Below are 12,447 nucleotides of genomic sequence, written 5' to 3'. Positions count from 1 at the left end.
CAAAACTCAGTAAGTATAGGACATTGTAAAAACACATATTTTAAGGGAGCATTATGTTCATATTATATCTTCACAAAATGCTGTCTCAGACAATCCTTTTTTATACAAATGTAATGGAATCCAATACATTTTAAATATTTTTTGGTTTATGTTATAGGTTAAGGTCCATTGACACTCCAAGTTTAGAAGTTAAGATACTCTCCCATTGTCTAGGCAATATAGGCACCTCTAATTCTTTATTACAGTTATCTTTTACCATCTGCATATCAAATTGATTTATTGATATAGAAACTAATAGTTTGTTTAGTTTTAAAAGATTTAACCAGTTGTAGTATCTTGGATGTCTCAGAAGCTGAAAGTGCTGTTTCTCCAAACAATGTTGTTAACAGATACTGTAACTGTAAATATTGCCACTGAGTTACATCTGATAGATGATAATTCATCTCTCAGCATAGCATATGTTAAAAATTCATCTTCATCCTCTGTCAATATTCCCACTTTCATTCAATTTTTCATATCAAACAAATATCAAAAATATCAAACAAATATCAAACAAATATCAAAAAGAAAAACTGAAAGAAAAAAACCTTGTCTGGTTCCTCTAAATCAGACATGTCAAACACAAGGCCCGGGGGCCAGATCCGGCCCGCAAAGTGGTTTCATGTGGCCCGCAAAGCCATCCTGGAAACAGTGAGGTAATGGCCCCCGCTGCCTTGGCTCCGGCCCAGGCCAGCCAGGAGCCAATGTACAATTTTGTGGTGGCCATCTATGCTGAAATACATTCAGTCTTAGCTCCACAAGGCCATCTGGAAACTGAGGGACCTTCCCCTGCCGCATCGGCCCTGCCCCCTAGGGAGATATCACCCTTTGTGAGGAATGAAGAAATGAACCATCGCCTGGAAGTGGCCAGCACATGGCCCTGGCTACTTCAGGCAGGCTTAGGGGCTGGGCAGCGTTGTGCTTCTCTTCAGATTTGTGCCACCCGGCTCAGCCTCTCAGCGCTGTGAGGAGAGGGCCATGTGCTGGCCACTTCCAGATGATGGTGCATTTCTTCATTCCTCATGAAGGATGACACTTCCCCAGCTGCATTTCTTCCCTGTTTTTCTCCCTCCCTCATCTCAAATATTTTCCCATCACTCTGTTCTTAGGAAGGAAGGAAGGAAGGAAGGAAGGAAGGAAGGAAGGAGAGAGGGAGGGTCTGAGGGAAGTCCTGCCTTAGTCCTTCCCTGCTGCCATTTCACCATCCCCTTGCCACCGCCTCCTGGCCTAACCTGGGGGGTCTCCCATCCTATTGCTAAGGAAGTTTTGGATACAAAGCCAGGTCTCCTCACATGGAGAGGAAGTGGGCCTCCCTCTTGACGTTGCCCTCATACCCATCATGAGCAACCTGGCTAAGGACAGCAAGCACAGCAGCAGGGCGCCCCCTTGGGGAAGTATTTATTTATTTATTTATTTATTTATTTTATTACATTTATATACCGCCCTTTCCCGAAGGACTCAGGGCGGTTTACAGGGTGATTAAAAAAACCAAAATACAAAAGTTAAAAACAAATTTTAAAAGAAATTATATGTGTCCCTGTCTAAATAAAACCCCAGTTAAAATAAGATTAATCCTCAGCCTGGGCCAGAGAGCTCGAAGAGCTCGAAGTGGGGCTGGGCTTAGTGCTGCGGGTACTTGAGGGCTGGGCTGGGCATTTGACCTCCGCACCACCGTCCAGCCTCCCCCCCCCCACATGGCCTGAGAGGAACAGTGAAGCTCTTCCAGTGGACCATGCCTTGGCACTTGCCCCAGTCCCATCTCCTTCTGCCAGAGACCCTCAGATTTGTCCCACTCCTGCCCAGGCCCCCATAGGCACCATTGACGCAAACAATGTAGAGCTGGCCATGCCCACCCAGTAGGTCACACACACTCCAGCCACGCCCACCCAGTAGGCCACGCCCACCCTGGTCACACCCACCCGGCCCCTCAAGGGTAACTGCAATGCTGATGCGGCCCTCAATGTAATTGAGCTTGACACCCCTGCTCTAAATAATAGGAAAATAGCATAAAATTTATCCTTGACCTAGCTTTAGATGGAGGAAACTCGAATATTATCTTGATCCATTTTATGAATTTCATATGAAATCTGAACCTATTTAATAAGCAAACATATACTGACTATATATTTTGTTGAAAGCTTTTTCAGCATCTAACACTAAGTTTATAAATTGGTCTTCATTTTTATTCAAATCTATTAAGGCTATAACTAACCTAATATTGTTTGCTGCTTGATCATTTTTAATAACAACCAGTAACATTTGCTGTAATCTGTTTGCTAGCACTGCTGTTAATAACTATCAACATTAATAGGTGAGATTGGATGATAATTAGCACATTGGTATGATCTTTACCTGATTTTGATATAATTGTAATAAAGTCTAATTAAATATCTCTATTTCATGCCTAATATTCCCTTATCAGGTATCCCATCATACACTTTTGGCACCAAAAGATCTATAAATGTTTTATTCTATAGGCAATCCAATTGCTATTTTTACAATTATTTGTTTAACTTTTACCCAGATAGTGGGGCAAATAAAATGTCTTTGTGAATAGCTTGGTGTTTTAGAAACAAACACTATTTTGCAGGCTCAAGTGAAAAATAAAACTTGGAATATCTGATAAAATATTGGAGCTGAATTGGTGTAATTATCAAATCTATTAATACTTAGACTGTCCTCTCTAATATACTACACAAAAACTGTTGTTGACTGGACAAAAACTGAACTAGATACTTTAGATCACAAGACTAACTTCTGACAATGCATCCCTTCACCCAATAAGCAAACATAGATTGTGTTTACCAAGGAAAATTGGTAGTCTTTAATTGTATGTGAGCCAGATAGTGGAAGATGAAATCAGAGGTCTAAATAATTATATAAAAGCGGGCAAATATTAAGGTCTGCAAGGCAAACTCTTGAATCTGATGGAATCAGAGGGAACCTACAGAACTGATTATTTATAACAGTGAATGAAAAATAGGAAAGATAAACCTGCATGGTCAATACCGAAAATAATGTAGTAATAAACTTGGTAATGACTTCAGATTAGATCCATCAAGAAGGAAGCATAAGAACGAACATTTATAGCATAGAAACAAGCAGTAGCAAGTGCCATAAAACAACATTTAAAAAAACAACAGGAAACAGCAAATATAGATTACACAAGGAGAAAGGCAAGTCTCTTGACTACCTTAAAAGTGGTTGCAGCAATATTGTCCAGACATGGTTGTATGGCAAAATGATATGTTGGAATTGATGCCCAGAATATTAGTATGACCATAATTTTGAAAGAGTGCCCCAAAATTAGTATGTAAAATTTTTATGGATCTTCCAAATTCAGGCTGATATATAGAATGCAATATGTTTGACATGACAATAGTTGAAGAAAACAAGGCTTTACCTAAGGATGTAGGAATGCCAAATGATGGCAAAGTGGCTCAAAAGAAACTGGAAAATATAGTGAATTATTTAAACTTACCAAGTAAAATACATATACAGGTAGTCCTTGACTTACAACAATTTATTTAATGACCGATCAAAGTTACAACTTCATTGAAAAAAGTGATTTATGATCAATTCAGACACTTGGCAACTGAATCATATTTACTATAGTTGCAGTGTCCCAGGGTTACAATATCACCTTTTGTGATATTGTGACAAGCAAAGTCAGTGAGGAAGCCAGAGTCACTTAATAACTGTGTTACTAACTTAACAACTACTAACTTAACAATTTGGCATTGCTACAATTATGGCAAGAAAGATTGTAAAATGGGGCAAAACTCACTTAACAAATCTCACTTTGCAACAGAAAGTTTGAGCTCAGTTGTGGTCATAAGTCAAGGACTACCTGTGTTATGAAATAAGGCAAACTTGCAACGTCATGTGACATGTTGCGACGTATCACGACTTTTTTGCCATTGCCGGCAATGGGGTGGCACAGTTTTGCTATGATGCATCCGTCCCGCGGGCCGGCAGTTTGACACCCCTGAAATAAGGCATCAGAAGTTTTCCTATAGCAACAAAATTGTCAAAATAGTTGAAAAAAATAGAATGATTTGGCCTCACAATATTTAGTTTACAAAAAAAAAGCTTTTGTTTGAACCACATAGATATGATATTTTTAAAATTCTTAGGCTTTGGAACACAGCTTGAATTGTCTTTAAATTATCAGCAATTAGAAAACCTCAGTTCTATGACAAAAAAATACTGGGAGAGGACCTCAACATATATTATCACCAGATAATCTCTCTAGCTCTGGAAAGGAGCATAGAAGAAATTTAGCCTAACTCCCAGTTCAGCACTGCGAACAATTGGTTTTAAGATTTTTGTGTACAACAAGATAAAAAGAGATAGCTTAGTGACAAAGAATAAAGTAATTAATAGAAATACAATGGTTCCAGCCAATAAGCTAAATGTAAGCTTTAAGTGAAAGACATTTGCTCATCCATCTGACTTGGAGAGAAGTTCTATTGCCATCAGCCGCAATGATCAATTATATTCTGTTTGTGTTTAAGAAGTCCAGTAAACAAAATAAAAGATGGCATTTAGTTTTTCGTATTCTTCCTTGTCTTTGTTATTTGTCCTTTGATGTTTTGTGTATTGTGTTTTAGCATTAGTATTTAGTATTTTTTTTAAAAAAAAATCAATGAAAGCAGCAACAGTAACAAAAAAGGGGGTGGGTGGGATGGAGGTGAGCTATTATTTTTCTGTGGCTGTTTAGTTTTTCACTAATATGTGTTTTCTGCATTTCTTTTGTTTTAGCTGACTGGAATTATTCAGGCTATGGTGGATGGACAACCCAGTCTCCAGCAAGTGCTTGAGGTAAGCAGAATAACCTTTCGTTCCTGACCCTTGATCTTATTTCTCCCTTCCCCCCCTTCTTCTTCTTGTGTATTGAACCACATAATTTGACTATGATTACAGCTTCATTAGAATAACATTTGCTGTCACATCAGTGACATGCTGTAGTGAATATTGAACCATTGATCTGTCATTTCCAGCTGTTCATGTCAAAGGTGTTTGACTCTTGCCCAAAGCCTTGAGGAGGTATATGTAGAGGAAATTCTTTTATTGGAGGTGGTTTTCAGTGTTACATTAAGAATACTGTATGGAAGTTAATTAGATAATATACATATCAATTTAAATATTTAGTAATAAACCGTTTTGTATAGGGTATCTAAACATGGGACGTAATCTTAATAATGCCATTTGGTTTAAGTGGCATTCTTATAGCATTTAAAGCTTAACTAGCAGAAAGTATTTTCACAATCAATAGCTTTTGGTGTTTGGTCTCTGTGAATGGAATTCTTCAAGAGGTGTGAATACTTCCCCACTATGGTGTAATGTTTTGCTCCCTCCAGGATTGGGGCCTAATAGTTCTTGATCAAAATAATTGCAACCCCAGCTGCATGAGGAAATCTGATTAAAGGGTGAAGTTGCATTCCCTTGCTTCAGTGATAATATGGAATTGCTTGGTGAAAGGAAAACAGACAGCTGGGTATCCTGAATGGCATTCAGTAGCGAGCCTTCCATACACTCCATTGAGATCTGCTTCAACTAATCCTGGGAGAAGGCCTATCTTTTATCTTCTCATTAATAACCTTAATAGTTTATTCACCACCCACAGGATCTCATTCCTTTATCAGAGCCATGAAAAAAGCCCGAGAAGACCCTGCCTCCTGTTAATTTAGTTAGTACTAATGCTGTAATTTGAAGGGACGCGGTGGCTCAGTGGGTTAGGACGCTGAGCTTGTCGATCAGAAGGTCGGCAGTTTGGCGGGTCGAATCCCAAGTGCCGCGTAACAGAGTGAGCGCCTGTTACTTGTCCCAGCTTCTGCCAACCTAGCAGTTCGAAAGCACATAAAAAATGCAAGTAGAAAAATAGGGACCACTACGGTGGGAAGGTAACAGCGTTCCGTGCACCTTTGGCATCTAGTCATGCCGGCCACATAACCATGGAGACGTCCTCGGACAAGCGCTGGCTCTTCGGCTTTGAAACGGAGATGAGCACCGGCCCCCAGAGTCAGAAACGACTAGCACGCATGTGCGGGGGAACCTTTACTTTTACCTTTTAATGCTGTAATACAGTTCAGTGCAGCAGAGAGACAGGACTTATGGAATGAATATATTTTTTACTGTTATACGGTGGGCCAAAACACCACTTTATTATGGTGGCAATTGAAAATTTAAAACTGAAGTGAAAGGTTGATGACTCCTCCAGAATAAAAAAATTGTACAGGTAGTCCTTGACTTATGACCACAATTGAGACCAAAATTTCTGTTGCTAAGCGAGACATTTGTTAAGTGAGGTTTGCCCCATTTTACAACTTTTTAGCCAAGGCTTCAAAAGGTGATCACATGATCCCAGAACACTGTGACTATCAAAAATAACATGCAGGGATCCATAATGAATAGAAAATATAAGCTGGTATATTTATCAACCATTTGAGGTAGGTTAAGTCAGGAAATAGGCAAAACAAGAATTCTGTTTCACTGATACAGAGTATATTAGCAGTATCTTTGAAGACTGATAGTCCTCTCCTTACATAAAGAAATCAAGGGGAAGCAATCTAGAATTTCTTCCTTGCACTTTCTTGTTTTCCCAGGCTAGCCTCATATTTTACTAATGGTTGCTTTATATTCTTCAATGCCATCTCTATATTTCTCTAGAGTTTGTTTCCTACTAGAAAACAATGTGTGTAACAAAAATAGATTCTTGGTGCTTGAGAAAGCAGTAAAAAGACTGGGACAGTAAGTGGCCAGCTCATTAAAATTTCATGGAGAAAAATTAGGAAGAGCTAAAATATGGAAACTACTCACCACAAGAAATACAAAAGAAATGCAAGAACTTTAGACCAGAAATGGGCAACTGGTTTTGGTTTGGAACTCAGATTTTGCTTTTGTGTATCTTGCTAATGATATCATAGTGGGAAAGACTTAAATGTAAATCTCTGTGTGTATTTGTTAGGGTGGGGATGGGAGGGTTAAGGGACATACTAAATGTCAGAGGCTTAAGACATCTATTTTTCTTCTTAATCTCTTCCTTCAAAAAACTTGGTCTGACTTTTATTTTAATGGAAGTTGATGGAAATAAAACTCCCCCAAAAGAAAAAAACAATTCTAAGTCTTCGTTTGTTACTTCTACTCACTTCTTGAGGCTGCTGACCCTACATTTCTGGAGTTTTGAAACAGGATTCAAGCTTTTATACAGGAAACAAGTCAATACTTCTTATAAGGATTTGTGTACTGTGGAAGGAAGGAAGAGAGTAATTGTAGTGGGACCTTTTAAACTACTCAGTGAAAAATCTGGAAGAACAATTAACTTGTAAAGAACTTTTCTTTCATACTGAGAGTACACGACAAGCAAGATGAATTTGAACTTTTAATAGATAGGTATAATTAAGTCCTAGTAGCATAATCCTCATGATTGAAATACATAATTCAAGCATACAACTTGTTCACAAGCAATACAAAGTGATAAATTACACAATATATCCTAAAATATCCACACCTACGCAGAAATCCAAGTGCATGAACTTCCTGGAAATTGTTTTTATCAACAGAGAATGAAGTTATGCTATTGGAATTATAGCATATACTATTGAAGCTTTTGAAAGTATCTGTTTTATAATAAGCAGAAGCAGGAACATCCCCTCCCCCAATAAATCTTCCTATGAAAAGTGGAAGCTGATGAGAATAAAAGGTTGGATGACAAAAGTCCTGATAGAATTGCCTTCTATTCCAGTGATTGTGCAACACTGGACATGACTTAGAAGCATGGATATAGGCCCCAAACCTATGAGAGCACAACTTTCAAAGCTGAACACCACAGTAGAGAGTAGAAAGGGAGAAGGATTGGATTGCTAAAAAGGTTGTTTGAAGAAGTTGTTGTTCCTTAATAGGCCATCAACCTCAATCTAAATAGCACCAGTTCAGCTTTGCTTGCACGTAAGTAAGAGTTTCGTAGATAAAAATATTTCTTTGGGCTCAATCAGACACTGGAACTATGCCTATGACAATCTGGTCCGAATTCCAATAGTTCTGTGATAGCAGGTAAGCTGTCCTTTGCCAAAACTTTGATAGTATTTGCTGTTTAAAACAAACCTTGCTGTAGATACTAATTCCATTTACCTTGAATCTTGGATGGGATCTTAATCAAAACCATTCTCTAAATCCTTAAATATTTTTTGGTTCATGATTTTCCGACTGCGCCTCTTACATTGTTGAAAGACTTAAGGCAAGGAGAAGTTTGGATGTATTTCCAAACACAAATTTCAGATAGTTCAAAAAGGCATCAGATGCTAATGACTGGGGATTTGAATTACCTCAAAATCTGATGGGAAATTCTCCACCAAGCATAGTCTCTAAGAAATTTCTGGTTTGTCTTAACAGTTATTTTTTCCAAAGACGATAGATGGAGAAAGTGCTAAGGTAAATTAGCTATCCTAGACTTGATCCTAGCCAATAGGTAAGATTTGATACATAAAGTGAGAATAGCAGGAACTTTGTAGGAAATGGCTATACAATTCTGGAGTTATTAACTGAAGAAAAAACAAAGCTGAGAATAATCAATATAATTTGGACTACAGGAAAGCAGATTTTAATATACTCAGAGTATATAGAGTAGGATTCCATGGCAGCAGAAGCTGATGGGAAAAGGTTGTGCAAGGTAGAAGGGAGACACTAAAAGTGACTCTTAAAATACAACCACAAATATTTTCAAAGAGGAAAAAAATACAGGACACCACAAGATAACCACAATAGAACACTTAATGAAGATCTGAAAATATAAATGGATGTATATAAGAGGTGGAAAGATGCACAGGTCATGCGTAAAAAGGAAATACAGACAGCCCTGATAGATAGTGAGTAGAGGTTAGCAAAAGGATACTCTTACATTGTGTTTAAAATAAAAGGAACTGGAGAGGAACAGCATGCCGATTGCTTAATGGAGATGGAGAAAAGGTTAGCAGATAATTAAGCTAGAATACTTAACTCTTGTTTTTTCTTAGTCTTCTCTAAGATAAAAACATTGTATTGTACTAGGTAATTGTGAAGAACTTGTTGAAAGAGCAGGATTGCAGCTTTGGCTTGATAGATACATAATGTACATGCTGTAGGGTACCAAAAGGAGAAACAGGATTCAGAGAGTTACAGACAGTCCAGCATTCATACATGAACAAAATTATAGTATTTATAATAAAGTAAGTAATCTGTACCTCGACAAAATGTAGATTACTAAAAATCTGTATGGAATGTCAAGTACAAATCTTTTCAAACTAACCTTACTTTATTAAAAATAATTTCTTTAGTTGTGAGAATGCTGTGAACACAATATATATCTTGATCAGAATACTCCATTGCACTGTGATTAGTGAACAAATACCACTGGATGGCAGTGGTTAGATGAGCTCAAATTGTCTTGAAAGCAGTGGTCAAAGAAAGCTCATCAACAGTTAAGATTGGAGCCAAGCATCCAACTCTTTTTCCAAAGACCTCAGTTCCCATAGCAAACAAATTGGTAAAATGGCATATTAACAAAATAAGAGTTGGGAGGGACTTTGGAGGTCTTCTAGTCCAAACCCCTGCTCAAGCAGGAGACCCTATACCATTTCAGACAATAGCTGTCCAGTCTCTTCTTAAGAGCCTCCAGTGATGGAGCACCCACAACCTCTGAAGGCAAGCCATTCCATTGGTTAATTGTTCTCACTGTTAGGAAATTTCTCCTTAGTTCTAGGTTGCTTCCTTCTTTGATTAGTTTCTATCCATTGTTTCTTATCTTGCCTTCTGGTGTTTGGAAAATAGGTTGACCCCCTCTTCTTTGTGGCAGCCCCTCAGTTATTGGAACACTATTATCATGTCACCCTAACTCCTTCTTTTCACTAGACTAGACATACCCAATTCCTGTAACCATTCTTCATGTTTTAACCTCCAGCCCCTAATCATCTTTGTTGCTCTGTTCTGCATTCTTTCCAGAATCTCAACATATTTGGTGACCAAAACTGGATACAGTATTCTAAGTGTGGTTTTATTTGCCTTGAAATTGAACCAAGTGTGCTCAAAATGTTTTTTATTTTATTGCATTTTCTTGATTTTACTTTATTTCTTCTTCATCATCATTGCTCGATACTCAAGCTGAAGCAAGAATCCATTTCCTTTTCAGAAGTCCTTAATTCCTACAGTGAATGAATTGATAGGATGGAACAGGTCTCGAGTTTTAATAAGCCTGTCAAATTTATACTTGATATACCAGTTATTTCAAGATGCTACCCCTTCACCAGTCCTAAAAACAAAACTTCCAGTCTTGCTAAAGAAATAGGATACTTCTGGGGGACGCTAACTTATATCAATTAATTACTTGTGAATCAATAAGAATCTTTATAATGTAAAATAAAAGAGATACTTTTATCTTCTTTATAGTAGAGATATCATAGACTTCTACTATCAACAACATTTTACATCCTTGGACAAAGAAGGCAAGAAAATTGGATAGTCATAGATGCAAGTTATACTTTTCAGAAATTCTCTCCATATACAGTATTGTATTACTAACTCTCAGGCAAAATATTTTCTTTTAAGAGAGAAGATATTTCCATTCCTTCTAATCTGTCAGAGAACAAAAGACAAACAGTCCAGGTTTTTCAAATAGAAGCAGTAGATTTTGCCAAGTAGGAAATAAATATGGTTCATCATGCAACGGACTTGGCAGCCAAAGTTACAACATGTTCTGTTGCCTTACATTACCTTGCCTAGCTCTGCTGCGCTGGAATGACATTAGAGGCCAAATCCAGAATTGAAAATCTTCCATTTGATGGGAATGGATTATTCTGCAATAAAAACCATTGACAACTGGGACATGGTTAAGAAGCTTAGTAAAACCATTTGCAAATGGGGACTACAGTAAAACTGCTTTGTCCCATCCAGCTATTGTCTGCAGTTCTGCTCATGTATTAACCAAAATCTACTCAATCTTTCAAATAGAGCAGACATGTCAAACACAAGGCCCGGGGGCCGGATCCGGCCCGCGAAGTGGTTTCATGTGGCCAACGAAGCCATCCTGGAAACAGTGAGGGAGCGGCCCCCACTGCCTTGGCCCTGGCCCAGAGACCCTCCTTTTGCCAGAGACCCTCAGATCTGTCCCACTCCTGCCCAGGCCCCCATAGGCACCCTTGATGCGAATGATGTAGAGCTGGCCACGCCCACCCAGTAGGCCACACACACTCTAGCCATGCCCACCCAGTAGGCCACGCCCACCCTGGCCACACCCACCCGGCCCCTTGAGGGCAACCGCAATGCTGATGCGGCCCTCAATGAAATTGTGTTTGACACCCCTGAAATAGAGTATACCATTTCATGCTCAGGGATTCCTGCTGATTGTTGGGACTGCCTAAAACATAGCACAGTGCATACATATATGCCTAGAAACTCCAAATAATATCGATGATCTTGATTATTCTGTCTAATGAGGTTTGGGGTTTTTCCTTGTTTGCTTTTAAGATGTGTGGACTTCTGCTACAACTTTTGTGTTCCATTAATCATTTTTCAGTATTTTCATACGGAATTCATAGGAAATCAGCCCATTGTTTCTATGGCAGAGGTATGTCTAGAGCTGCACCATATTTTGCTAGCTGTCTGCATACTTTCTTCAAGTTTATTCCTGTATTTCTCTGTAGCAGGATGCATGTTTTCACTTCCCTCACTTACAGTCTTTTACTTATTGGCATCTCCATAAACAAAAGAGTTTTTAAAAAATATATAGCACCTATAGATTTCTCAATCTCCATAGTTATTCCCTTATTTAGACAGTTGTGTATTCCCATACTGAGCTATTATGCTTTGTAGCAAAAGACTTTCTGTTCTTATTGCATTTAGCTCTCTGGATCAGTTATGAGAAGTCTTTGCTTTTACCCCTGCAGGTTTTGCAATTCATAGGGCCAATGGTAGATACTGCCAGAGGAGTTGCTTCCTACTATTGCTGCAATTCCATGCACTTCTATACAAGATCTCCTCTGTAATATGAATTAGAACCTGGGTTGTTCTCTAGTTAGCAGATCATATGATGGCTGAAACTTTCTTTTGCTTCATTCATATTTGGATGCATTCCCTTCATACTGTTAACTTTATTCCCCTTCTGTATTCATGGTCATAAGATTACTTCTGCTGATTCTGCCCTGCATTATGAAATCTTTCATCTAGTGACTGTTTCCTGACAATATCATGTTCTTTTTGTGTCTCTCTCCTCAGTAGATACTTTCTAACCATTACCTCCAATATAGGTTTTGACTTTCTATTTAAATAAAAAATCTTTCTCCCCCAGACTATCAGTGCTTCATTCAGTGTCCACTGTGCTATCACTTTTTACCTGGATTACATTACATAGTTTCATCGGGACCAATGTTTTAATGA

The 12,447-nt window shown here is 38.4% G+C and overlaps 1 protein-coding gene across 1 annotated transcript in view; it reads left to right on the top strand.

The window, feature by feature from the left end:
• The window catches only part of ERI3 (ERI1 exoribonuclease family member 3), a 249,715-nt gene that overhangs the window by 41,218 nt on the left and 196,050 nt on the right, over positions 1-12,447 (top strand). The window contains exon 4 of the mRNA XM_081322277.1: positions 4,804-4,863. Coding sequence (XP_081178403.1) covers positions 4,804-4,863 — 60 coding nt within the window. The remainder of the gene's footprint in view (positions 1-4,803; positions 4,864-12,447) is intronic.

The sequence above is a fragment of the Vipera berus genome (assembly GCF_964194415.1).
Source record: "Vipera berus genome assembly, chromosome: 3".
Taxonomy (NCBI): domain Eukaryota; kingdom Metazoa; phylum Chordata; class Lepidosauria; order Squamata; family Viperidae; genus Vipera; species Vipera berus.
This window is presented reverse-complemented; position numbering and strand designations above follow the sequence as displayed.